Here is a 25,904-nt window from a genome sequence, read left to right on the forward strand (position 1 = left end):
GGGGAGGAATGGGCTTTGATGGGGTGCCGTGCTTGGAGGTACAGCTGGGGTTTGTGTCTTAGCAGCGGGGCTCCCGCCAAGCACGCCAGCAGCGTCGGGACATCCGGCCGTGCCCGCCAGCACCCTGTAAAATGCGACAAAATCCAGAGAGGGGGAGAGACCGAAGCAGAGTGCCTCCGGCGGGAGGGATGCTCAGAGCCCGGAGCAGAGGTAGTAGCCACAGGTGTAGACCAGAGACGGGGTGTAGACCAGAGTGGCCCAACCCACCTGCTAAGCCACCTGCCCCCATGGGGCTCCCGTTCTCCAACCAGCATCCCTGGGGGGCTCTGCCCTGGTCACGCCTCCTCCCTCCCGAGCCTCAGCTGGAAGATGGCAGGCTTGAGCCCCGGAGGAGACATCAGACCCTGACCCAGAGGTTCCAAACCTTGTTGTGGTGCCGTTGGACCCGTTAGCTGTCTGATGGAGTCGGACCCCTTCTCAGAATACTGGTTTCTTAAAAATGCATCTTACATGCCTTTATTATTAAAACTTTATTTATTTTTAAATTGATACTAAGATTTTTTTTTTTTAATTTTACTCATTTCTTGGAGAGAGAAAGAGAGAGAGAACCAGCAGAGAGGGTCAGAGAGAGGGAGAGAGAGAATCCAAAGCAGGCTCTGAGCTGTCAGCACGGAGCCCGAGGCGGGGCTCGAACTCACGAACCGTGAGATCACGACCTGCGCCGAAATCAAGAGTCAGATGCTTAACCGACTGAACCACCCGGGCACCCCCGTATCAAAAGCATTTAAGAGGGGTGCCCAAGTGGCTCAGTCAGTTAAGCGTCCGACTTCAGCTCAGGTCGTGATCTCACGGTTCGTGAGTTCGAGCCCCGCCTCGGGCTCCGTGCTGACAGCTCAGAGCCTGCTTTGGATTCTCTCTCTTTCCGCCCTGCTGCCTGCTCTCTCTCTCTCTCTCTTAAAGTAAATAAACTTAAAAATACATAAATGCCTTTAAATTTTTTTTTCAACGTTTTTTATTTATTTTTGGGACAGAGAGAGACAGAGCATGAACGGGGAAGGGGCAGAGAGAGAGGGAGACACAGAATCGGAAACAGGCTCCAGGCTCCGAGCCATCAGCCCAGAGCCTGACGCGGGGCTCGAACTCACAGACCGCGAGATCGTGGCCTGGCTGAAGTCGGACGCTTAACCGACTGAGCCACCCAGGCGCCCCACATAAATGCCTTTAATACAGACTCACAAAGACCACCAAAGATACTAAAAAATAATCATCGACATATTTAAAGGCCCGCTTTGTGCGCAGAGATGCTCTGTTTCTGTATTCATGCGTTAAATAAGATCAGCAGTGGGTCTCACAAGTGCCTTAACTTTGAAATGTTTTAGAGATTAGTGTCGATGATGTTTGGAGAAAGCTCTTCGGCTGCACCGGGGTCCGGAAATATCTGTGATTTCTACTGATGATGAAGGCCAGGTTCTCCTAATGTTATTGTGGCTGTTGCCTGCATCTGATAATGAACGGAAATGCTGAAATTGAGTTAGAGGTTAGTGTAAACACGGAAGCAGTGTTTTCAGTCCCAGCTCACGGATCCCCAGGGGCTCAGGTCGTGATCTCGCGGTTGGTGGGTTCAAGCCCCGCGTCCGGCTCTGTGCTGTCAGACCCTGACCCAGAGGTCCCTTGGGCAGCCCCCTGCTCTATACTACTTCTGTGGCCCCCGAGGCCTGTTAACAAAGTTGCTTAAAAACCCACATTGTTGGAGCTGCTACGCGGGCACGGACAGACAGACGGGCAGAACAGAGAGACAGTGAGGCACTCCTGAACGAGCACGGCCAATGTGTAAAGACTACGGACAGTGTGGTGTCGTGCTGCTGTGAGACCCGGTGACCCCGGTAGGCAGAGAGGCCCGTGCAGTCGCCTGCCTCCCTCCACAGAGGGACATTTACGGCACAGATGTCCAAGGTCAGGGCCATCGCGATGTCCTTCGATCTTGGAAGCATGAGAGCCCTTACCTGTGAGTTTCTCGGGAAGCATGAATGGGGGCCTTCCTCGGTCAGCTTTCCTTTCCTTTCCTTTCCTTTCCTTTCCTTTCCTTTCCTTTCCTTTCCTTCCCTTCCCTTCCCTTCCCTTCCCTTCCCTTTCCCTTCCCTTTCCCTTCCCTTTCCCTTCCCTTTCCCTTCCCTTTCCCTTCCCTTTCCCTTCCCTTTCCCTTCCCTTTCCCTTCCCTTTCCCTTCCCTTTCCCTTCCCTTTCCCTTCCCTTTCCCTTCCCTTTCCCTTCCCTTTCCCTTCCCTTTCCCTTCCCTTTCCCTTCCCTTTCCCTTCCCTTTCCCTTCCCTTTCCCTTCCCTTTCCCTTCCCTTTCCCTTCCCTTTCCCTTCCCTTTCCCTTCCCTTTCCCTTCCCTTTCCCTTCCCTTTCCCTTCCCTTTCCCTTCCCTTTCCCTTCCCTTTCCCTTCCCTTTCCCTTCCCTTCCCCTTCCCCTTCCCCTTCCCCTTCCCCTTCCCCTTCCCCTTCCCCTTCCCTTTCCTTTCCTTTCCTTTCCTTTTAATGTTTATTTTTTTAAGTTTATTTATTTTGAGAGAGACAGGGATAGGTTGAGTGGGGAACGGCAGAGGGAGAGGGGGGAGAGGGAGAATCCCACGCGGGCTCCACGCTGTCAGCTCAGAGCCTGACGTGGGGCTCAAAGCCACGAAGCTGAGAGATCGTGACATGAACCGAAACCGGGAGTTGGACATGTAACTGCCTGAGCCCCCCAGACCCCCCTGTTGTTCTAACGTCTACTATGTTCACAAACAGCTCTTGGCAAGCGTTTCATGAAGTGCCTCCAGTGGGTGCTGGGCTAAGTCCGGGCCACGGTGCCGTTCTCCTGCAGGCGGGTCAGGTGGATGGGGACAAGCCGCCCGGAGTGCCCGCAGTCCCTGGGTCTGGGAACCAGGCTCCCTGGCTGCCTGCCCTGGGGCACGACCACCTGCAGGCTGCTGGGACGGCCTCTGGGCACGTGTGTCGCTGAGCAGGAAGGTCGAGGACCCCCCGGGCTCTGGTTCTGCCCGGACGGCTTTCTTCTGTCCCGCGGGACCAGGGTCACAGGAGCTTAGAGCTGGGAGGCTTCTTGGGGAACGTGCCATCCACGTGTCTCGTTTCACAGACGTGGACGGCCAGGCTCAGAGGCAAGAGAGGAGCTGCCAGGTCACCGGGCGAGAGCCGGGGAGGCGGGCTGGAGGTCGCGCCCGAGGCCCGGGCCAGGTGCGGGTCGCGCGTTACATACAAGCGGCTGAGTCAGTCCGGCAACCACAAGTGTCATCCGGGCGGTCCCGGCGCCGGTGACCCGGGTGCCCACACAGGTGAGTCACTACACGCGTCTGGTTTCCAGAGCCGGGTACTTGGTGCCGCCCGTTTTAACCTCAGCCAGGCCAGGTAGGCTCTTTGCAGCTGCTAGTACCGACTTCACAGGCTTTTCGCCACATGCGAGTTAATGCACGTGGAACTCTCGGAGGTGCCCGCTGAGCGTCTTTCCGGTAGGAGCATGAGGACCCCAGCGCTACTGGCTTAAACCGAAGAGGGACGGGCGCCCGCGGGGCTCAGGCGGTTGAGCGTCCAACTCGGGCTCAGGTCACGATCTCGCGGTTCTTGAGTTCGAGCCCCGCGTCGGGCTCTGTGCTGACAGCTCGGAGCCTGGAGCCTGTTCAGATTCTGTGTCTCCCTCTCTCTCTGCTCCTATCCCACTCAAGCTCTGTCTCTCTCTGTCTCTCAAAAATAAATAAGTGTTGGAAAAAAAAAAAAAAAAGACAAGGGAATGTATCGCTTCACTGATCTGCTGGATTTCAGGTCTTGCTGGATCCAGGCGCTCAGAGATGTCCTCAGGACTCAGTTTCTCTTCCCAGCTCTTGACCCTACTTTCAGTCCCGTATGTGGTTTGAGTTCCCTGTACGTGGTGGCTCCCAGGTGCTCCGTGGTGACTCTGTCTTTTAAATGAGCAATCCCAGTGAAAAGAGGGCTTCCCCCCTTTCCCCCCACCCCCCGCCCCATTGGTTCAGCGAAACTGCTGACACTGACCTGGCTTTGGTCCTCAGCCCATCTCTGAGCCGGTCACTGTGGCCCAGGGACCGAAGTGCCCACCTTAGGAGTTGGAGAGAAGTAACAGATGACCAGACAGGGCAGGGGGTTGTGGTGGCATCACAGAATGCACATCTCGGGGAGCCAAGGGTGCCGATGTCCCTGTTAGCGGCTCTCAGAGAGGAGAGAGCAGAGCACAGCAGAGGGACGAGGTGACTGTCCCGCAGGCCTGGAATGGGAACACGGTATTGGACAGACTGTCCGTCCCTGACACACCCAGGGCACCACTGAGGAGTTTCCTTGGGGACTTACGTCGGGTAACAGACCTGGGCCCGTGAGCCTGGTTCCTGGCCACCGGTCTTCGCTGTGTGTGAGCAGCTGGTGCCGTTCTGAGGGAGGAGGGGTGGGACTCCTTGTGGAGGAATCTCAGCGTCCCCAGGGCTGCGGCCGGGCCCCAGAAGGGGGTGCGAGTGAGCGAGCCAGAGCAATGGAACGGGGCACCGGCCAGGGCTCAGGGGCCCAGGGCGGAGGGTCTCACAACCCCCCAGGGAAAGGCGTGTCCAGCACTCACGGGGGACGAGCAGAGAGAGCAGGTGTGGACCACTGCCCCTGTCCCCATCCTCAGTTACGAGACTGGGTGACCCCGGTATCATGGTGAAGGGCAGGGGTCCGGGTCCCACGCCTGGAGGCCCCGCTGGCCGTGTGTCCAGCTCCGTGGCGGGAGCCCTGCGTGTATTCGCTCCCTCGTTCGTCACACCAGCCCCGTTGCCGCGGACTGAACTGTGTCTCCATCAGGGTCGCATGTTGACGCCTTAGCCTTCCGTGTGTCTGTGTCTGGAGACGAGGCTTTTAGGAGGTAGGGTTACGGGAGGTCAGAAGTACGGGGCTCTGCCGCGATGGGGTCGGCGCCCCGGGCAGAAGAGACCGCAGACGGCTCGCTCGCTCCCTCGCTCTGCCAGATGGGAGCCCACGGAGAAGGCGTCTACCAGGCCAGATGAGAGCTCCCCCCAGACACCGCACCGGCTGGCGCCTCGATCGCGGGCTTTCAGCTTCCAGAACCGTGAGATATGAATGGCTGCTGTTTAACGGGCCCGTCTGGTGCCCCGTGAAGCAGGTGCCGGTGACGTCAGCCCCGTCGTGCGGAAGGAGGACCGGAGATGCCGAGCCCCCGATCGACCCGCTCCGGGTCAGAGGGGGGCAGAGCCAGGTCGACACGGACGCCTTGTTCCCTTGCAAGCGGCATCCGGCTCTCGGGCTTTGAGGCCCGAACGAGGCAGAGCACGTGACCAGGCCCAGCACCGAGCCAGCCCGCGGTGGCAGTGAGCACGGTCGCTCTGCTCTCCTGGGCACCTGAGGACGTGGGCACGAAGCAAGGGGGCCGCGGTTGGGACCACCCCCAGCGGGGTGCCGAGGGCTCCTGGAAAGACGGGCAGCGGGGGGGGGGGGGTGGCCGGGTGGGTGACGTTGAGAGGCAGGCAGGACGCTGGAGAGCAGGTCCCCAAGCCCGGCGGGTGGACCAGGCTGGGGTCTGGGGGTGGGGAGCTCAGGGGAAGCGTCCAGGGGACGGCAGGGACGGTGGGGGGCGGTGAATGGGCCAGCCTCCGCCTACACCGTGGCCGCCGGGGAAAACGTGGGGTGCCCCCGGGAGGCCGGCAGGGGACAGGACGTCCCGGGGCCACCTCCGAGAGGAAGAAACGGCAGCGGTGTTTCAGCCCCGCTTTCGGCGGCCTGGAGCCTGCGGTGGCTGGTTTCCACTCCCAGAACATCAAAGGGAACCACGCTCCGCACACAAATTCAACCTGTCACGCTGCAGAGTCTTCTTGCCCTAATAGGAAATGTCTGCTGGTGAGCGGCTCCCCAGGGCCTGCCTTGGCGCCCGGCCCGGGGCCGAGTCCTGCCCGCCCGGCTCCAGAATGTACTGCCCGGGGTTGCAGGGCCCCAGATTCGTCTGCCTGCACCTGATGAGCTCTGCCTCGAGAAGCCCGTCCGTCGGCTGCCGCCGCGGCCCCGTGAGTCCCTGCTGAGCTCAGTAATCGGACGGTGGCCAGGAGGAGCTGGTGTTTCCCAGCGGCTCCCTGGCAGGTGGATGGATGGCTCGTCCCTCCGCCGGGGCTCAGAAGGACCTCGTTAAGGCGGGTGACGCACCGTCTCCTGGAGCTGCTGGCCGGCGTGGCTGCAGAAGCCGCGTTAGAGGGACGGTGCCACGGGTGCGCGTTCTGGGCTTCCCAGCTGGGGTGCCCCTCGACGGCCGGGCGCCCCGATTTGGCGTGCACACCCCGCGGCCCCTACGCATTGGGCCTCTCTGATCAGGTTGGCGTTCGGGGAAGAAGAAGGGATTCCGGATCCCGTCGTGGGGAGATCCCGCGTGAGCAAGGCTCCCCAGGGCTGCTGAGGGCAGCGTGTGCGTCCCGGGGCCAGAGTGGGGTTGCCACGATCTGGCGAGTCCGCGGATGTCCCCGAAGGGTGCTTTTCGTACCGTGGTCAAATCTACGTGACGTGAAACTTACCGTTCTCGACATTCTTCAGCGTGCGGCTCAGCGGGGTTAAGCACATGCACAGCGTTGTGCGACCACCGCCATCCATTCCGGAACTTTCTCTCCCATACAGGGGCTCTAGAATGGTTAAGCAGCAGCTGTCCGTTCTCTCCTCCCTGTCCCGTGGCAACCACATTCCCCTTTCTGTGTCTGTGATTTTGACTCCTCTGGGCTCTTCCTCAAGTGCAGTCACATGGCAGTGAATTTTTTTCTGACCTGGTCTTCACACACATGGTAGCACGCGTCAGAATTTCTTTCCTTGTTAAGGCTGAAGAGTATTGCGTCGCATCCCTTCATCTGTTGATGGCCGTTTGGGCGTCTTTAAAATGAAGTGGCCGGGGGCACCTGGGGGGCTCCGTCGGCTGAGCATCCGACTCTTGGTTTCAGCTCAGGTCACGATCTCACGGTTCGTGGGTTCGAGGCCCGCTTCGCGTTCTGCGCTGACAGCTCGGAGCCTGCTTAGGATTCTCTCTCTCTCTCTCTCTCTCTCTCTCTCTCTCGCTCTCTGCCCCTCCCCCACTTGCGCACGCTCTCTGTCTCTCTCAAAATAAATATTTAAAAAAGGATCTGGAAGTATTTAAAAAAAAAAAAAACGCAACAGCTGTTCTCAGGGCCTCCAGATACCCAGCTGGGACATCTCAGTGTGGTGGCTCCAGGGTTGACTTGGAACATCTGGTTGCCTGGGAGGGGGTGCCCAGAGGAGAGAGAGGGGAGCCCCACCCCGGTAAGCGGCCTGGGTGGCGGGAGCCAGATTGAAGGTCGACATCTTCCCCAACCCAGACGGCTCGTCCACACCGGTCTTGTCACCCTACCCCTCTCGTGGGTGACCGGTGTGGACGTGGGACAGGTGACCTGGTTGTCATTCATCAGGGACGTGTCTGTTCCCTGCCTTCCTGACATCGTCACGTCTGGATCGAGGCTCCCGGAACGGCTGCAGCCATCTGGGGACCAGCCCGAAGGTGAGGCCGTCTATAGGAGAGGCAGCACAGAGACACGGAAACAGCCCGGGCCCTCGGTGACAGTGGCACTGCTCAGCGAGCCCAGTTCCGAGCTGCCGGTCATAATGCCTCGTGCCAGGTAAGCTCGTGTGGCTTGCTTTTGTGTCCCGTCCAGCCCAGAGCATCCTAAGAGATCTCATCCCTGAGTAGCTAGATTCCTTGGCTGGATCCTTCCGTGAGTTATCTTTGGAAAGAGTGCGTAAGAACAGGGGCAACTCACCAGCCGCGATGTTGACCTACACCCGCCAGTAAGTGTAAATATAGATAAAATGGAACAAATGACCCTTTTTTTGGTTGGTTCATCAACCAGTCGCTACGTATACACTCCCATATCGCCAGGACCTCGGTGGGCGTAGATGGCATCCCACCCGGGTTTACAGCGTGAACGCCAGATGCCTCTCTCTCCCTGCACCTTCTCAAGCCCCGTGGAGGTGGCCCGGGGCACGTCAGCAGGTGACGTGCTGAGTCTGGCAGCACAGGGGAGGCCTGACTCCGTGCTGACCCCCCCTCCAGGCCTCCTGGGCGCCCATCCCCACCGCTGATGCGCCAGGAAAGGCACGAAAGAGAACAGAACTGCCTTTGAACACCGTTACCTTTGAAGGGGTGACTCAGGCATGAAATCCGCTCCCGTTTACGAGATGCACATTTATGGAGATGCTCTTGTCCTGAGTGTTCTTGGCCCCGGCCGGGGCCGCTGTTGGCTCAGAGCAAGCCGAGCACCCTCCGGGGATCCGCTGTCAGGATCAGCAGCGCCTTCTTTTGAGAATTCTAGATTGTTCCAGAATGCATCCAAGGAGGGGGAAACTCACTTCTGGAAACGGCCGAAGATGTTTGCAGCCGAGCGAGGTGACCGCGGTGGCGATCGAGCCGCGTCATCTGACTTCTGTGGATGGAGAGCCTCGACCCAGACCCGCGTCTGAATCCCGACGTGGGTCCTGGGGCCGCTGTGCGGGGTTCGGGTTCTGATCGAGCAAGTGTGAACAGGAAGCAGGTCAGAGAGGGAATCTGCCTACGGTGGGGCCCCTTGTCGATGTGAGGGGCAGGTCACAGAGTTGTTTCTGACCTCTCCCTGGGGGCGGGGTTGTGGCTTGGTCCCCAGACCCTTTGGGGACCTTCCCCCTGATTTGTGTGTGGGTCTGTTTGTGATGCTCTGGAACATAAAGTCCTTACGCTGTTCATAGTCCCTTCTCTGCACGGCTTTTGGGTCTCGTCAGGCTTCTGTCCCTCTCCTGCCCCCTCCCCAGACCCTGCCAGGCCTGTGGGAGGGAGAGGAACCTACTCACTGACCTGCACGGCCACGTTCACGGTCAGAAGGCAAAGTGAGGCCCAGCCCAGCATCCCCCTCACTGAATTTTGCTGGTGCCAGGAGTAATGACATCCGTGATAACCGTCCCAGGAGGCGGTGCTCAGGAGGGCGGGTGATGGTGGGGGCGCCTGGGTGGCTCAGTCCGTTGAGCGTCAGTCTTGATTTCGGCTCAGGTCACCGTCTCACGGTTCATGACAGGTCGAGCCCCAGCCGGGCTCCGTGCTGACAGCGTGGAACCTGCTCGGGATTCTCTCTCTCCCTCTCTCTCTGCCGCTCCCCCTGCTCGTGCTCTCTCTCTCAAAATGAATAAATAAACTTTAAAACAAAACCTAGCTAAGAAATACAGGAGGGGGAGTGATGGCCGAGGTCCTGGGTGGCAGGGGCCCGAGGCGGTCTGGAGGCCAGGATCACGGCTCCACGTCCCTTTACCGCGCGGCCGACACTAAGCAGCCCTGAGGTTGGAGGGTGTGCAGGGAGTCTGCCTGTCTCGGTGGGACCCAGCCCGTCCCTCGCCTGCAGGGACCAGGAGGGGCCGATCAGTCTCCTTGGCTTCTCAGCTGGGATGGTCCGCGAGGGCACCGGTGCCCTGTGCTGTCCAACCCCCCACCCGTCCTCTTCCGCTCAGGGCAACGCGGAGAGGTGGACATGATTGCTGCCATTCTCAGGGGAGCAAACCGAGGCACAGGATGGTTAAGTGACCCGTCCAGAGTCACACAGGACGCTGATGAGTGGCAGGGTTGGGGCTCAACCCCAAGCAGCCTGTGTTCAGAGTCGGTATCCTTTTCTTCTTTAATTTTTTTTTTTAATGTTTATTTCTTTATTTTTGAGAGAGAAAGACAGAGAGAGAGACCGAGCACAAGCAGGGGAGGGGGGCAGAGAGAGAGGGAGACACCGAATCTGAAGCAAGTTCCAGGCTCTGATCTGTCAGCACAGAGCCCGACACGGGGCTCGAACCCAAGAGCTGTGAGATTGTGAGCTGAGCCGAAGTCGGATGCTTAACCGGCTGAGCCACCCGGTCACCCCTCTTTTTTTTTAAATGTTTATATTTACCTTGAGAGACAGAGAGCGAGCAGGGGAGGGCAGAGAAAGAGAGAATCCCAAGCTGGCTCCGTGCTGTCAGCACAGAGCCCGACGCGGGGCTCGAACCCACGAACCGTGAGATCGTGACCTGAGCTGAAACCAAGAGTCGGACGCTCAGCCGACGGAGCCCCCCAGGGCACCCCCGCCCTCGGCTGCACGGCCTCAAGGGGCTCATGGCTTGTGCAGAGGACGAGGCGTAAGCTCTTGGGGCCCCCTCCCACCCGGCACTTGTCCTCACATGGGTGACACGCAGCGATTCGAGTCAATTCAGATTCCTCAGGGACTTGTAGCTGGTGCTCGTGGGCCCGCCGTCCTGCCACCCCACTGGCGAGCCCCTTTCTGAGCCGGCCTGGCCTGGTCCCTCGGCCTACCCCCTGCAGCCTCGTTGGCCCCAGCGCCTCCAGCCTCCCCTTGGAAGCTGCCGTCCCGGGGGTCCTGCCCACAGCTCTGCGGTGGCGAGGCCGGCACTGGGATGGCCGCGTGGCCCCGCGCCGGTGGAGGTCGAGTCCGGGCCGCCTGGATTCGCGGAGGGAAGGCCTCCGTCATCAGGACAGCCGGTTGTAATTCTCAGTCCTTTCCTGACAGAAGTTTCCGGGCGGGAAGAGGGGTTCTCAAATCCGTTCTGTTCTTTGCCCCTTTAGGAAACAAGCAAGGGGGCCTTGGGGGTCCATGGGAAGCTGGACTGAGTTTGTTGGGCTGTTGTTTTCCGGAAAGGCGTCCTCCAGCCCCAGGGTAAGGGGTCCCGGCAGAAGCCCCAGTGCCCAGCCTCTCCTTCCCCTTTGCTGGCGGCCACGGGTTTGTGCAGACGGGCGTGTGCTGGTGTCTCAGTCAGCTTTGCTGTGTAACAACCACCCCCCTCCCAAGCTTCGTGGCCTAAAACAACAGCCGCTTATTTAGTCCGCATGCTGCGGGTTGCGATTTGGGCTCAGCCAGGGTGGCCTCCTCCTCCTCCAGCAAGGCTGCCCGGACTTGTCGCGTGGTGGCCGGACAGAGGGCGAGAGCGGGTGGAGGCCTGTGTGGCCCCGGTGGCCTCGGCTCGGAGCGTGCCGCTTCCGCCACGTTACGTCTGCCCGCGAAAGTCACGGTCAGCCCGGATTCCAAGAGCGGGGAAGCAGACCCCGTCCTGTAACGAGAGGCCGTGCGGAGTCGCGTGTTGAAGGGCATGGGCGCAGGGAGAGTTCTCCAGAACCGGGGTCACTTGTGCAGTCGGCTCCACTGGCTGAGGCGCCTTTTGTCCTGGGTCTTGTCTGTTCAAAGGGGGAGTAAAGACGAGGTTGCTGCGGCCACCGGGCAGAGCCACGCAGTGACACAGTGACGTCTCCTGAGTGCTCCGTACCCCGCAGATTCGTAGTCCTAATCCCGGGGCCGCTGGTCCCCATGGCATTGGCGGTTGACAGGTGCACAGGTCAGCCCAGAAGACAGCGTAAAGCCGGTCTCTGTTTTCCCACCTCGGTGGCTTATTTGTCTGTCCCTGTGCACCTAGAAGGGTCCTCGGGTAGCCCCTCCCCTGCCTCCCCACGGCCTCTAGGTCTGCTGCAGTCCTGCTCTGCGCCCCCCAGCCAGCCGCCGTCCCTCGAGGGGATGAGGTTCTGTGTCCAGGAGGCACGGAAGTCGGAGTGGCCCAGCCCCTCTTATCCAGGCCGCTGGTTCCAGTTGCGTGGGCTGGAGCCCATCTAGATGGTACGCGGTGGTTCCTCGGGGTTTCTAGGGACTGGAGTCCTTCCCTGGCTTCTAAACAGGAGCCCTCGGCGTCCTCCCCCGCCCCGGCAGGTGAGCTCAGACCGTCTGTTTAGCCGAGAGCCTTGCTTTGTCTGGTTAACTGGGAAGGACGCCCTTGGATGGGGGCCGCGTCCCAGAGCCCTTCCTGGAAGTTCGGGGGCTTTTGTCACGGCAGCAGGACAGTCACACGGCATTCTTTGTTTTCTGTGTCGGGTGCCTGTGGGCTTCTGTCCCCCGGCTTGCTTGGCCGCCGTGTGGGCCTCTCTGTGGCCACTGAGATGCACTTGACAGGTGCCGGGAACTTCCGTCAAAGTGGGAAGAGAATCTCGTTTTGAAAGAAAAGCAGCATCACACCCTGCGGTCCTTGTCTGCAAGCGTGAACACACTGTTGGATGGTCCCCTGAACAGCGCGTACACCGTGGTCCTAACTGTCCTGAAAAGACTCGCGTGTCGGGCCGCGTAGCCTTCCTGATTGCCACTTTAACGGTTGCCTCAGGCCGTGGCACGTGGATGGGCACCGGGCCTCGGGCTTCGAGAGGCTGGGACATCCTGAACCTAGCAATTAGGATACGTTTCTTTCGACGGTAGGGTGAGGGGTACCACCAGTGGCCGCAAAACGCTGTAAGAACGGGCTTCACTGGGATCGTCAAATCCCAGCGAATTCCCAGCAAATAACCTTATTCCTCAAGGTTCTGCTCTGGCATTGGCCCCTGGGAAAGACTTTTCAGGTCACCTGACCCCTCCCCCCAGCCCCGCAGTCTGGGTGGCAGCCCCCCCCCCCTCATGCTCCCACGTACCCCTTACCGAGTGCACCCTGTGTTCTCTGGTCCGCACGTCCGTGAGACGGGCTGCTGTCATTACCATGATTGCACAGGGGGAAACTGAGGCCTGGAGAAGTTACATCACTTGTCCAGACCTCGCGTCTTGTGGGTGGTCCCGCTGGGGTTCGGGCCCTTGGCCTTCTGGTGCCCGGCCACCTCTGTACCCACGGCATCATCCTGCTGCCACCCCCGTCACAGCACTGACCACATGGCCCTGCGTTCCGTGGCTTATGCGTCCGTCACTACTCTGAGGGTCTCGAGGGCCGGGACGCTTCCTCTCTGTGGGGGCACACGTGGCTTCAGCTCAGGTCTTGGCTCCCAGCAAGGGCTTCCTGGATACAAGGGGGAACAGAATGGACGAAACGAATCGTATCGATTTTAAGCAAGAGGCGGCTTCGTGCCCAGAAGTGCAGGCCTCCAGGCCCGGGCCGTGTGGTTGCGAATGTTTCCCCTGCCCTCGATGCACGTGGGAGGCTCAGCAGGCCTGCGCTGCCGGGGGCTCAGGGGCAGGATGCGGGGTGTAGCATCCTCCCGATGCCAGGGGGTGTGGCACAACTTGGGGCGCCTGGGGACCGCTCGCCCCTGGACCCCCAGCGGTGGTCCGCCAGGCTGGGAAGGTCCCCGGTGCGTGGCACGCCGGGCCCCACTCACACTTGGCGCTGGAGGCCCAGGGCATCTTGCCTCCACGGCTTGAGAGGACCGGGGCCCGTGACCCCGTTTCACCAGCCGGGGGTGAGCACACAGTAGGTGTGTCGTACCTGACAGGTGTTCCCCGGGGGCTTGAGTGGCTGAATGAGGCTCGGCCACGAGCCCTCAAGTCTCAGCGGCACCCCTGTGGATGAAAGAGCCACTGAGGCCAGTGGCCCCAGAAGAGGGTTTCAGTTTTCACTGCGTTCATCTCACAGAGGCTCCCGGCGGCTGTGACCTTGGCCCCGAGCCCCTCTGTTTCCAATCGCCGTGTCTGCCCATCCGTGGAAACTTCATCTTGTCAGGCTGCGGATCCTGAGCAGACGGAAGTGTGCCGTCCCCTCCAACACGTGTCCTCTGCTGCCCTTGCACCTGACCGGCCAGCTGTAACACCGGGCCGGCTGGAAGGCGGGGAGGACAAAGCCCAGCCCCCAGGGCCTCAGCGCCCTTGCAGCCCCTTCCTGCCCCGGCCCTCCACCCCCCAGCTCACCCTCTGGCATTTAAGCCCAGACTCTGTCGTGACGGGGCTCCGAGCTGGGGAACCCAGAATTCCATGTGGTTGAATTTCTGCTTAGGCTCAACATCCTGGGGAGATCCCGGGGTCCCCTCCAGGTCCCTACCCTCCCCCCCCCCAGATAGACCTAAAATGTTCAGTTCTGTTCGCCGTCCGTCCAGGGCAGGGAGCGTGTCGTGGATCTGGGGGGCTCGCAGAGGAGGTTTGCGGACAAGCCCGGGGAGGCCGATTCAGCACCAGGGCCACTAAAATCAATTAGCGGCTCCGGTCGACCTCGCCTCCAGCGGGGTGATCAGCCTGTCACGGTGGGGGCGCAAAGAAGGACAGAGGGAGCTGATCTCATTTTCTCTGTCCTCGAGAAGGACGCCAGATTTCTTTGTGGCAGCCCGGGGCGGGGCGGGGGGGGCTCGCTGTCCTCCTTGTTGGGAGGGAGTGGTAGCCGCTAAGGGCCGTTATCCCCAGGGTCTCACCTGTAAGCCCCCTCCTGTCCCCAAGCCGCCCCGCCCGCAGGTCCCCCAGCCGCCCTCTGTTGTGCGTGCGTCCCAGGGGAGAACAGGAGCGTGTACCCCGAGCTGGCGCTTTCTGACTCGGGGGTCGGCGGGGAGGGCGCCGGGCGCGGGCAGCAGCTGAGGCCGAGGACACCCCGTCCCTGTGGAGGGACACAGGCACCCCGGCCACCCTTCATTCCTTTTCTCCTTTGAAACCTGTGCTCGGAAAGATTTAAGTCACGATGAATTCACTTCCCCGTCTCTGAGTGGTCGAGGGGGACAGAAGGGTCGCAGGCGACAGCCTGATCACCGCACTGACGTGTTTCCAGCGTGCGACGGGCCGGGGCCCCCCATTAAGGAGCTCGTGTGCTGTCGGGGTGTGGAAAACCGTCCACAGATCCCTTCACCGCGGGTCCGACATTTACGGGTGGAAGCCACCGGCGGGTGGGTTTTCCGGAACGTGGAGCGTGGTCGGGAGCTGGAGCACTGTGTTTGCCCTGCTCTCCTGTCTCAAGCTTTTAGAGTCTCCCTCTTTGCAAGTTCCCCGTCGAGCAGTGCGTGAGGCACAGGCCGGTTGACAGAACCCAGGAGGACACAGCGTCCCCACCGACCTCCGCAGCCTCGAACCCTGGGCGACCGTCCTCCGGCTCCTGGGGACTGCCTTCACCCTGCGCGACACACACGGTCCCACTGGATGCGGTCCAGACACCCCTTCCTCTCCCGCTTCTCCTGCCGTGACCTTGCACTCTGCTCTGGGGTCACCAGATGGAAGGGTGCGAATGCAGGTGGCCCAGGTCCCCCGCTTCTGTCCCCCCCCCAGAAACCAGAAGCGAGGTGTGTGCGTGAGGGAGGGACGCGCCGAGCCCTGTGGAGGCCCGGCCCCCTGGCTCACCGAGGCCGCGGGCACCTAGTTCAAGCCTCCCTGACCTTCCTTGCCAGGACTTTTGGCCCGAATCGTTTGTGAACCTGCAGGCCTTCCCTCCCGCTTCTGGGTGGGCTAAGTGACGTTAATGAGAAGCCGACAGCCAGACGAGCTGTCTTGGCCTTTCTGGGGCTGGGGCCCTGGACCGTGTTTTTGCACCCTCTCTGTTGCTTCTGATGCCCCCCGCCCCCGAGGCCTGAGAGTCGCAGCTTCTTAGGGCCGACTGTGACCTTCCATTCATCTGGTTCCGGCCGGACCAGACCGCAGTGAGGAGGGACCTCTGTCCTCGGGTGCAGTCACCCTCCCATTTACATTCCCCCGTGCTCCCCGAAGCTCAGGTTCAAGGTTGTGCCCCTGACAGGGCTGTGCACAGGCAGCCGTCCCCGGAGGGTGATGGAGAGCGTCTGGGAGCGAGCCTCGGCTGCTGACAGCAGCACGGCTCGATGACCGATGACCGCAGAGCCCGCGTCCGGGATCAGACTTGCCTGACCCGCCGGCCCAGGGCTGGGGGTCACCTTTGTCAGGAGCAGTTACTTCGGAAGACAGCCCTGGCCTTCTCCGAGTTCCAAGAGGCCCTGGGACCCCGCTCCAAACCCAGCGCCCTCCGCAGCACCCAGGTGAACCTGTAGGGCTGAAGGAACAGATCATTGGCCCCCGTTCTCTGTCCCCGCGCCCTGTCCGCAGGGAGCAGAGCCGCCCCTCGTGGGGAGGACGTGCCAGTGACTTCTGGGCAGGAGCGGGGCCGGGCCCCAGGCTCCTGTCCCCTGGCTGTGCCGCAGAGGGTGACCTCCCCACCCCGGCTCCGCGTCGTGGGGGGCTGATCAGAGTCTTGTGCTAGTTTCCCACCAGGGTGTGTGACGCTTTCATTCCGTATCTCTGAGGCCGCTCTCTCCTCCCCTCGGGGGAGGGTTCTTTTTTCTTTTTTCAAATTTATTTATTTTGAGAGAGAGAGAGAGAGTGAGCGCAGGGCAGGGGAGGAGAGAGAGGGAGACAGAGAATCCCAAGCGGGCTCTGCTCTATCAGCACGGAGCCCGACACCGGGCTCGATCCCACGAACCGTGAGATCGCTACCTGAGCCGAAAACCAGGAGTCAGACGCTCAACCGACTGAGCCCCCCCGGGGGGCCCCCTCAGAGAAGGGCTTTTACACCTGATTGTACGTTAGCGCCCGATGGGGCGTGTTTGTTTTCATTTTTTAAGCAAGTAATTCCTGGCTGGATCCCTGTGCCGTCGGTGGTCTGGAGGCGGGGCCCTTGACCTGCCTTTTCATGGTCAGTTAGAGGATTCTGATGGGCAGATTGGTTTGGAAACTGCTATAGACCCCTCCCCCGCGCTCCCCTCCTCATCTTATCGGGTGCCCTCACCCCTCCTTCCACCCCCCCACTCCCCACGGCCCACGACTCCCGCCCCGCCAAGCAGCGTCCTCTCAGCAGGTAAACAAGCTTACGTTTCTTGAATGTGCTTGTTGAAAGCGTGGTCCTCGCCCTTGTCCCGCAATCCCGCACCTCGTTCTCTCCCAGACCTCTGACCCCCTGCTTCCGCCTTGTCACCCTGTCAGACCTCCCCCTGCAGAGGCCACTCGTGGCCGGATGCGCCCCTGCTCCCACCCGGTCCCTGGGCCCGCAGCCCAGCATCCCGAGTCCCTGTTTACGCTCTCCCGACCATGGGTCCCCGGGTCACCTTGTAGAGCGGAAAACTGAACCCAGACCTGGCTGCGCCCTCTTCCCCTCCTTCTGTGCAGCCGCTCACTGGGTCCCGGGGACACCACCTCCTCGGGTCTTCCTGCCTTGTCCCCGCCGCCACCCTGGCTTCCCGCCTCTGACCCGTCACCGGGATCTTGGCACCCTCTCTCCTCGCAGCCTCCTGCCTCACCCCTTCTGCCCCATTCTCCTCTCGGGGTCACAGCGTGTGCTCTGTAATTAAAACCCGACCGTATAATCAGTCCCCTGTCGAATCCCTTCCCAGCAGCTGCCAGCGGCTGGAGAGGGAAGCCAGGCCTCAGGGCCTCTCCAGTCGAACCACTGCCCCCCTGGGCCCCACTCTATTATTTTCAAATTAAATTATTATTATTTTTTTTGAGAGAGAGAGTGTGCAAGAGTGGGGAGGGGCAGAGGGAGAGAGAGAGAAAGAATCCCAAGCAGGTTCTGTGCTCAGCGCAGAGCCCGACTTGGGGCTCGATCCCACGACCCTGGGCCCAGATCAAAAGTCAGACGCTCAACCGACTGAGCCACCCAGGCGCCCCTATTTTTTTTCTACTGAAGCGTGAGCCGGCCTTGTCTCCCTCGCTCCCCTGTGTGCATCCTGTGTCGCCGCTCCTTTCGAGGCACCGTGTGCCCGTGAGGGTGTGAGCTCCCGAGACGGCGGTGGGCCAAGCCCCCTCCCTCCTGGGCTCCACATTCCCTGGACCCGGCACTGGCCCACGGCTGGCGCTCAAGTGGAATAAATTAGAACTAACACGTTACCGTTGGGTACCGCTCTTTATTTAGCGGGTGAGACTCATTGAAGACAATTAACACCTCTTCGTACGGAAATGTGCTAAAGCCGTTTTTCAAACTCACTGCTGAAAAGACTAAAACGATGTTTTCATACGGTGAAGCTAGGCCCTTACCTCTAACCTTCCTGTGGCACCTGTAAGCTTATAATGGCAAAAGGGACCTATGATCGTCATTTCCTAATTAGCGAAGTTATTGGTCCCGGTTAATGATGGATTCTTTTTTTTTTTAATTTTTTTTTTCAACGTTTTTTATTTATTTTTGGGACAGAGAGAGACAGAGCATGAACGGGGGAGGGGCAGAGAGAGAGGGAGACACAGAATTGGAAACAGGCTCCAGGCTCCGAGCCATCAGCCCAGAGCGTGACGCGGGGCTCGAACTCACGGACCGCGAGATCGTGACCTGGCTGAAGTCGGACGCTTAACCGACTGCGCCACCCAGGCGCCCCAATGATGGATTCTTCATTTATCCACACGGACGCAGCTGCTGGTGACATACGTAACGTGTCGTACAAGTCAGTGCGTGCGCGAGGCGCTTGTGTTTTTGCGCCCAAGAGTTATCACGAGCACGTCAACGCGGGTCAGAGGGCAGTGGCCGGGCGCCCCTCCCACACCTCACGCACGGAAGGTCGCCTCCTCTTTCAGACAAAACGTGGCGAGCCCGTCTCCTCCTGGCAGACGAGCCGGTGTCTTGGCCAGCGTTGCCGTTTCGCACCGCCCCGCGTGCCCACGGAGCGGCCGGTTCCGTGGTGGGCGGATGGGGGTACGTAGAGGCCCAGAGGCCTCTGATGGGCTTGGTGATTCTGGCCAGGTTCCCTCTTTGGGCAGCTGATGGACGGGTGCCTTTCGAACTCTAACAACCTCTGAGCTCAGGGACAGTTGCCTGATGCTCAAGACGTCCGTGTATACAGCAGGCTGAGCCGTATGAAATCGCTGTTCCCCGGCTATTCTTGACCCATGAACGTGGTAATCTCACGTGGTCTGGCCCAAGGAAAACAGGCCGGGAGCCTGAGGCTTGGCCGCAGCTACAGAACAGAGGGTCACAGGAATTCAGCCAGATCCCACCAAGTCCGGGCACTGTGGCCACAGGTCACAGAGACCCTCTGCTTCACGGTCTCCCATGAAGGACTCTGGCCCCGGGCAGGGTGGTGGTGGGGAGAGCTTCAAGGATATTTTGCAAATCACGAAAGATGAGGGTTCTTCACTTGTTTTTTTTTTTTTATTGCGTTAAAATTCGCACAGCAAGAAATTTACCGCCCCAGCTGTTTTTAGCACACAGTCCAGTGGGATTAGGAGAGCTCGTAATTGTTCCCTAGCCACCACCGCCACCCGTCCCCAGAACTTTTGTTGTTCTGCAAAACTGAAACTCTGTCCTCATTAAACACTAAGCCCCCTTCTCCTCTCCCCCAGGCCCTGGCCATCACCATCCTATTTTCTGTCTCTAGGAGTTTGAGCGTTCTGGTCACGTAAATGGGGTCACACAGTCCTTGTCCTTCTGTGACTGGCTTATTTCACTCTGCATGACCTCCTCCAGGTTCATCCATGTCGTAGCAGGGGTCAGATTTCATTCCCTTTTTAAGGATGAATGACATTCCAGTGTATTACGCACCACAGTTTGCTTATCTATTCATCTACCTGTAGACACTTGGGGCAGTCACGTGTTTAAAAAAAATTTTTTTTTAATGTGTATTTTTGAGAGAGAGACAAGAGACAGAGCATGAGTAAGGGAGGGGCAGAGAGAGAGGGAGACACAGAATCCGAAGCAGGCTCCAGGCTCCGAGCTGTCAGCACAGAGCCTGAGGTGGGGCTTGAACCCACGGACTGTGAGATCCACATGAGACTGTGTGACCAGAGCCAAAATCCGACGCTTAACTGACGGAGCCACCCAGGAGCCCCAAAAATGTTTGTTTATTTTGAGACAGAGAGAGAGCAAGTGGGGGAGGGGCAGGGAGAGAGGGAGACACAGAATCCGAAGCAGGCTCCGGGCTCCGAGCCATCAGCACAGAGCCCGACGCGGGGCTCGAACTCACGGACCGTGAGATCGTGACCTGAGCTGAAGTCGGACGCTTAACCGACTGAGCCACCCAGGCGCCCCTAGGGGTCCGAGGCTCTAGCCATTGTGCACAACGCTGCCGTGACCATGGGTGTGCAAATATCTATTTGTGACTCTGCGTTCAGTTCTTTTGGGTGTATACCCAGAAGTGAAGTGGCTGGCTTATGTGGTAATTCTATTTTTAATTTTTTGAGGAAGCCTCCGTATGTTTCCCACAGCAGCCGACCTAATTTACCTTATTATTTATTTTTTTTTTTTTACCGTAAGGATGTAACACAAAGAGCTCAGGCTTCTAAACTAGACAGCTCGGGGCTTAAATCTTGGCTCGGCTGTGTGGCCAAATCACCTAGGCTCTCGGAGACGTGGGGTTAGTAATAACTCCCTCCGACGGTTGTAAGGGTTAGAGGTGCGGTAGGCAGGGGGAGGGTAGCGCGGTCTAGCGCACCGTACGTGTGTGGGGGGGGGTGGCATCTGTGTCATTTTTCCCTGAGTTTCCCCCCACGTGCCCATGTTCAGCGTCTGCTCTCTTGCTGTTCCTGTAGCGTTCTCTTTTCCCTGCTGTCCACGCGGGTCTGTCTCATTTCCCACCACGTGCCACATGCTGGGGGCGCACGCTTCCTGAGAGTCCCTAAGTCCCCCGTCTCATCCTGTGTCCACTGCCAAGCCCTGGGTCCGTGTCCCCATCGCTCCTCAGCCGCTGCCTTCCGGTCTTGGACACTCGCAACCCACAGCACCTGCTGACATTAATTGTCCTGAATCACTGCTCCCGTTAGATCACTCTCCTGCCCCCAGTGCTGGCCGAGCTCTGTTTCCCTCCGCTCAGGGGCGTGCGCCCTCTCCAGGCATTCCAAGCCCTTGGCCAGTGCCCCAGCAGCACCCCCACCCCATGTCACCTGCCCCCACAGGACCCCGCGCTGCTCCTGCCTGCGGGAGGAGGCTGGAGTTCAAGTGCCCTACCTCTGTAAACTGGGGCACACCCGGGGCGGGGGTGGGGGGTGGGGTGGAGGATGAGGGGCCTGCTCACTCATCTGGGGGCTCCCAAGGGCAGGGACTGAGTCAGGTTTCTGGATGAGCCGCTGTGAGACCTGAGTAGTGTATCCGGCCACATCCTGCAGAAGTGGGGGGTCCAGCAAGGCTCTGCGCCCCCGGCCGGGCTGTCCTTGGCTGAGAGAGGAGGGTCTGCCGGCTCTGGGCCGGTTCCTGGGTTGATCTTAAGTCCGCGGTTGTCACACTTCAGTGGGCATTTGCGCGGAGCGAGGAACTTGCTTAGAAATGCAGGTTCGCCTGCCTCCCTCCCCCAGATCTAAAATCAGATCCAAGGCAGGGGTGGGGGGGGACCCAGGCATCTGCATTGTTTCCAGTTCTGCTGAGAAGTAACTGACGCCCGTCACCGGGTAAGCGTGAGGCGTGGGGCGTGATGGTTTGATTGACATCTGCTGTGAAGTGATCGCCTGGGTGGGGGGAGAGGGGGTGTGGGGGGGGTTCAGCTCACATCCAGCTTCTCCTGCAGAGACGATACAAGGAGAGAACAAACTCCTCTCCCCGTGTTGAGCTCTCAGGACTTACTCTGAACCTCCCTACGTACCCACAGCAGCGCCAGCTCCAGTCACCAGGCTGGACGGACGCCCCCAGGGCTCACCTCGACCTGGGGTGTGCACCTTCTGACCCCTCCCTCCGGCTCCCCCGCCCCCACCCCTCCTCTGGTCTCTTTTTTCTACGATTTCGGCTTTCGTTTCGTTTTAGATCCCACATATAAATGAGATCACGCGGTATTTGTCTTTTTTCTGTCTCTGGCGTGTTTCACTTAGCGCAGTGCCTTCAGGGTCCACCCACGTTGGCACAAATGGGAGAATTTCTTCGCTTTTTAAGGCTGAATAATATTCCATTGTGTGTATACCTCATCCTCTTCATTCATCCACCACGGACACGTGGGTTGCCTCCGTATCTCGGCCACCTGCTTGGTAAATTCTGCAGTGAACGTGGGGGTGCAGGTATCTTTGGATCAAAATGGAAATGCGGTACCGTACGGTCGTTCTGTTTTTAACTCTTTGAAGAGGCTCCCTCCTGTTTCCCACAGTGGCTGCACCAGTTTGCCTTCCCACCAACAGGGCACGGGGTCCCTTTTTCTCCACGTCCTCGCCAACCCACCTGTTGTTTCTTGTCTTTTTGATTCTAGCCGTTCTGACGGGCGTGAGGTGGAATCTGAGTGTGGTTTTGATTTGCATTTCCCTGATGATGGGCGGTGTTGAGCATCTTTTCATGTGCCTGTTGGCCATCTGGTTGTCTTCTTGGGAGAAGTGTCTGTTCAGGTCCTTTGTCCATTTAAAAAAAAATTTTAATGTTTATTTTTGAGAGAGTGAGCAAGAGAGAGAGAGAGAGAGATGCATGGAGTGCGAGTGGGGGAGGGGCAGAGAGAAAGGGAGACACAGAATCTGAGGCAGGTTCCAGACTCTGAGCTGTCAGTACAGAGCCCTACGCGAGGCTCTCATGAGCTCATGGCCTGAGCCGAAGTCAGACACTTAAGCAACGGAGCCACCCAGGCGCCCCTGCCTTTGCCCGTTTTTTAATTGAGTTATTTGTTTTTCTGCTATTTTTTTTTTAATTTAGGTTTACTTATTTATTTTGAGAGAGACCCCAAAAGAGTTGGAGTGGGGGAAGGGCAGAGAGAGTGGAAGAGAGAAAGAATCCCAAAGCAGGCTCCACATTGCCAGCGCAGAGCCCGACGCAGGGCTTGAACCCAAGAAACCGTGAGATCGCGACCTGAGCCAAAACCGAGAGTCGGACGCTTAACTGACTGAGCCAGCCAGGTGCCCTTGTTTTTCTGCTATTGAGTCGTAGGAGTTCTTTATGTATGTTGGATACTGATCCCTTATCAGATGTATGGTGTGCAGATAGTTTCTCCCATTCCACAGGTGGTCTTTTTGCTTTGTCGATGGTTTCCTTTGCTGTGCAGAAGCCTTTAGGTTGGACGTAGCCCCACGTGTTTATTTTTGCATTAGTTACTTGAGCTTTAAGGGTCCTCTCCAAGAAACCATCACCAAGCCCCACGTCAGAGAGCTCTGTGTCTGTTTCCTTCCAGGAGTTTCTTGGTTTCAGGTCTTACGTTTAAGTTCTTGGTCCATTTCAAGTTACTCTTTGTGAGTGGTGTGAGGTAGGGGTCTAGTCTCGTTATTTTCTATGTGAATATCCACTTATCCCAGCGCCATTTATTGAAGAGACTGTCTTCTCTCTGTCAAGTATTCTTGGCTCCCTTGTCAAAGAGCAGTCGACGCTCTACGCCTGGGTTCCTTTCTGGGCTCTCAGTTCTGTCCCATTGGTCTGTTTGTTTTTATGCCGGTACCATATTGGTTTGACGATCGTAGCTTTACAGTACAGCTTGCAATCAGGAAGTGTGACGCTTCCCACTTCGTTCTCCTTTCCCTGAGTTCCCGGGTCAGCTGAGGTCACCACTTTTGCTTTGCAGATGGGCAAAGCCACAGGCTGTGCTCTGTGTCCAGGTGCTGCCATAAGCGGGGCTATTGGGTGGGCCGCACAGTGTCCCGTGTACCTGGCATGCTGGAGGCGTGTTCCACAGTGAGCGGGGCTACAAACTAGTGTCCTGGCCTGGTGTGGCGGGAGAAGCAGCTCTGAGGCTGGTAAAACTCATTCCTTGTTGTCTTAACTCTGGCCAAGCCATGCCCCTAGTTCCCTGGGTGAGCAGGTGCACTGGTTTCCCTCTGCTGGCTTTGCCTGCCCTTGTCCCGGCGGGAGCACCCACACAGAGCTTCCGGCCGGGCTCATCAGATGGGGCAGCAGGTGGGGCTAGGGAGGGCAGCTTAGAGCAACTCTCAATTTTCCAAACACACCTTCCATTGGGAGGGGCTGGAGCTGGCCTTGGGGTTGGCTGTGGATTAATCCTCTTGCCTATGCGCAGCAGGGAAACCCTCCAGTTGGGACTGGCTTTGCCCCCCGGGGTGATTAGCCTGCCGGGCCTCTGGCCTGGAGGGTTGCGGGGTTCCAAGTGGCTGGGAAGTCCCCTGCACAGCATGTGGGGCTGGGATGCAGCTCCCTCCCTGGGCAAGCCGGGCTGTAAGGCTGGCAGAATCCTTTGTTTGGGGATCCAGAGCAGGCAGATCTGATTCTGCACCGACCCCTGGTGAGCGTGTGTCACTGGCTTTGGGGATTGCGATGTGGGCCCTGCGGGTGTGACGTGGGCCACCCGGGTCTGTGCTGGGTGCTTTGGATCGCCCCCGCCCCCGTCAGAGCCGGAGATGTGCCTGCAGTCCCGTGGAAGGAGATCAGAGGGAGGGCGCCCAGAAGGGACTCGGGGGGACCTCTGGTGGTGGCGCGCTGGCCCGGGGAAGGGGCTGGGGGGTCAGGGTGTAGCCGCTGTTCTTGTCCGTCCGGCGTGGCCTGTGTTGGTCTCTGCGGTGTGAGGGTGCTCTCGCCTCACCGCCCCCATTCTTGGAGTCTTCGGTGGTGTTTTGCTAATGAATACTTGTTGGCTCTCCTTTTGGGGAAAGGCAGTGACGTCAGCAAGGACCTCTGGTGCCGTCTTGGTGACGTCACTCCCTCCAGGCGTCTGCAGGTTTAGCACACAGAGCAGGTGCGATGCAGGTGGTCTGACACGCACGGGACGCTGGGTGCATTTGGACCCTCAAATTCCACCTCCCGTATTCAGGCGCTGCGCTGGGGGCTGGGGACAGTAAGGTGAATGGGATGCCACCTGGGGTCCCAGAGGGACTGTCAGCCCTTCAGGCGGCAGAAACACAGTCAGTGGCAGTTGTTAAGAGGAGGAGCGTGGGCAGGGGTCGGGATCAGGAATCAGCACGTGGACGCGGGTCAGCCTTGGATCTGAGGCACCAAGGGGTGGGCCCGTGGGAAAGGCCACCTCGGGAAGCCAGCGTGGGCCACCGAGATTGGGCAGGGACAGGCCAGAAGCCAGGGTGCAGAGAGGGAGGAAATGGGCCCCCGGGGAAGCTTCCCTGAGGCGTGGGAACCGTGAGGAGGAAGGGGGTGAGGGAGCTCACCGGTCTCCTGGCTCGTTTCCGGAATGGCCTGCTCTCTCGTCTGGACCTGCTATGGCACGTCACCCCCGCCTGTGAGGCAGTGGGAGTCGGCAGCCCCTTTAAAGACGCCCCCTAGGTTTTAGGGGGGCCTGGGTGGCTCAGTCAGTTGCACATCCAACTCTTGAATTTGGCTCAGGTCATGATCCCGGGGTCATGGGATCGAGCCCCACTTTGGGCTCCGTGTTGGGTGTGAACCTGGTGGCCCGGAGTGTGAGAGCCCGTGAAGGAGGGGATTGGCGTGTGGGCTGTGGACTGGTTGGTTCGCAGATGAAAGTCCATCACTGGCCCTGGGGGGGCAGTCTCTGGGGGGAGGGGCAGCCTCTGGGCAGGGGGGGCAGTCTCTCAGGGCAGGGGGCAGGACACCAGGTGTCAAAGCTCGAGGGACTCCTGGCTGACACCTGCTTAGTGTGGAAGGCGGAATGATGCCCCCCAGAGATGTGCACACCCTGACCCCCAGAGCCTGGGAAAATGTCCCCTTCCACAGCGTAGGGGGCTCTGCAGACGTGACTACGGGAAGGACCTTGCGACGGGGGGTGGGGGGGTCTCCTTGGCTGATCGGGTGGGCCCAGCGTCATCACGGGTCTTGCAGGAGGGAGGCGGGAGGGTCAGAGTCAGGGAGAGACGTGAAGGTGTGGGGTGTGGGAGCAGGGGTCGCAGAGGAGGGATGTGGGCGCTGGCTGGGCTGGTGCGGGAGGGGCCGGGAGCCCATAAACGCGGCAGCCGAAGAGCCTCCGGAAGGACCCAGCCCTGAGGACGTTCCAGACTCACGACCTCCCGAGCTGTAAGAGGATGGTACCTGCTGCTCGAAGCCGCTGAGGTTGTGGTGGCTGCTGCAGACAGGGGACGGCCACTTGTCCTGCTGTGGGCTGCCGTGAGGCCCAGGGCCCAGTAGGAAGGCAGCCTGGCTCCAGGCAAATGACAGCTGCGTCGCGACATTTCCCGTAGGGACCTGGGAAGTCATACCCGGTAAGGGCCCTGGACACATGCACAACCTTGCTCTGTGTGCCCGTGGATGTTCGGTAAATCTCAGGCTCCCCGTCCCCTCCCCCACTTGCAGGGACGGCTAGTCATGGCCCCAGGACCGTGCGCCCCCTCAGGCTGCCACATGGGCCTCGCCGGCGTGGGGCTAAGAGGCGGGCCGGGCCGGAGTGGGAAGGTGCTGGATGCCGGCCACTCCTCTCCGAGCTCCTGGGGGGTTGGG

General features: G+C 59.6%; 1 protein-coding gene across 3 annotated transcripts in view; it reads left to right on the plus strand.

The window, feature by feature from the left end:
* STUM (stum, mechanosensory transduction mediator homolog) overlaps positions 1–25,904 on the plus strand; it is a 63,034-nt gene that overhangs the window by 23,708 nt on the left and 13,422 nt on the right. The window contains exon 1 of one of the 3 annotated variants that reach the window (XM_042925124.1): positions 25,391–25,836. The exons of the other annotated variants lie outside the window; for them this stretch is intronic. Within the exon in view, the coding sequence (XP_042781058.1) occupies positions 25,716–25,836 (121 nt within the window). The 5' untranslated portion in view covers positions 25,391–25,715. Of the gene's footprint in view, positions 1–25,390; positions 25,837–25,904 lie in introns of those variants that run through there. 3 annotated transcript variants of the gene reach the window in all.

This window comes from Panthera leo, chromosome F3 (assembly GCF_018350215.1).
Source record: "Panthera leo isolate Ple1 chromosome F3, P.leo_Ple1_pat1.1, whole genome shotgun sequence".
Classification (NCBI taxonomy): domain Eukaryota; kingdom Metazoa; phylum Chordata; class Mammalia; order Carnivora; family Felidae; genus Panthera; species Panthera leo.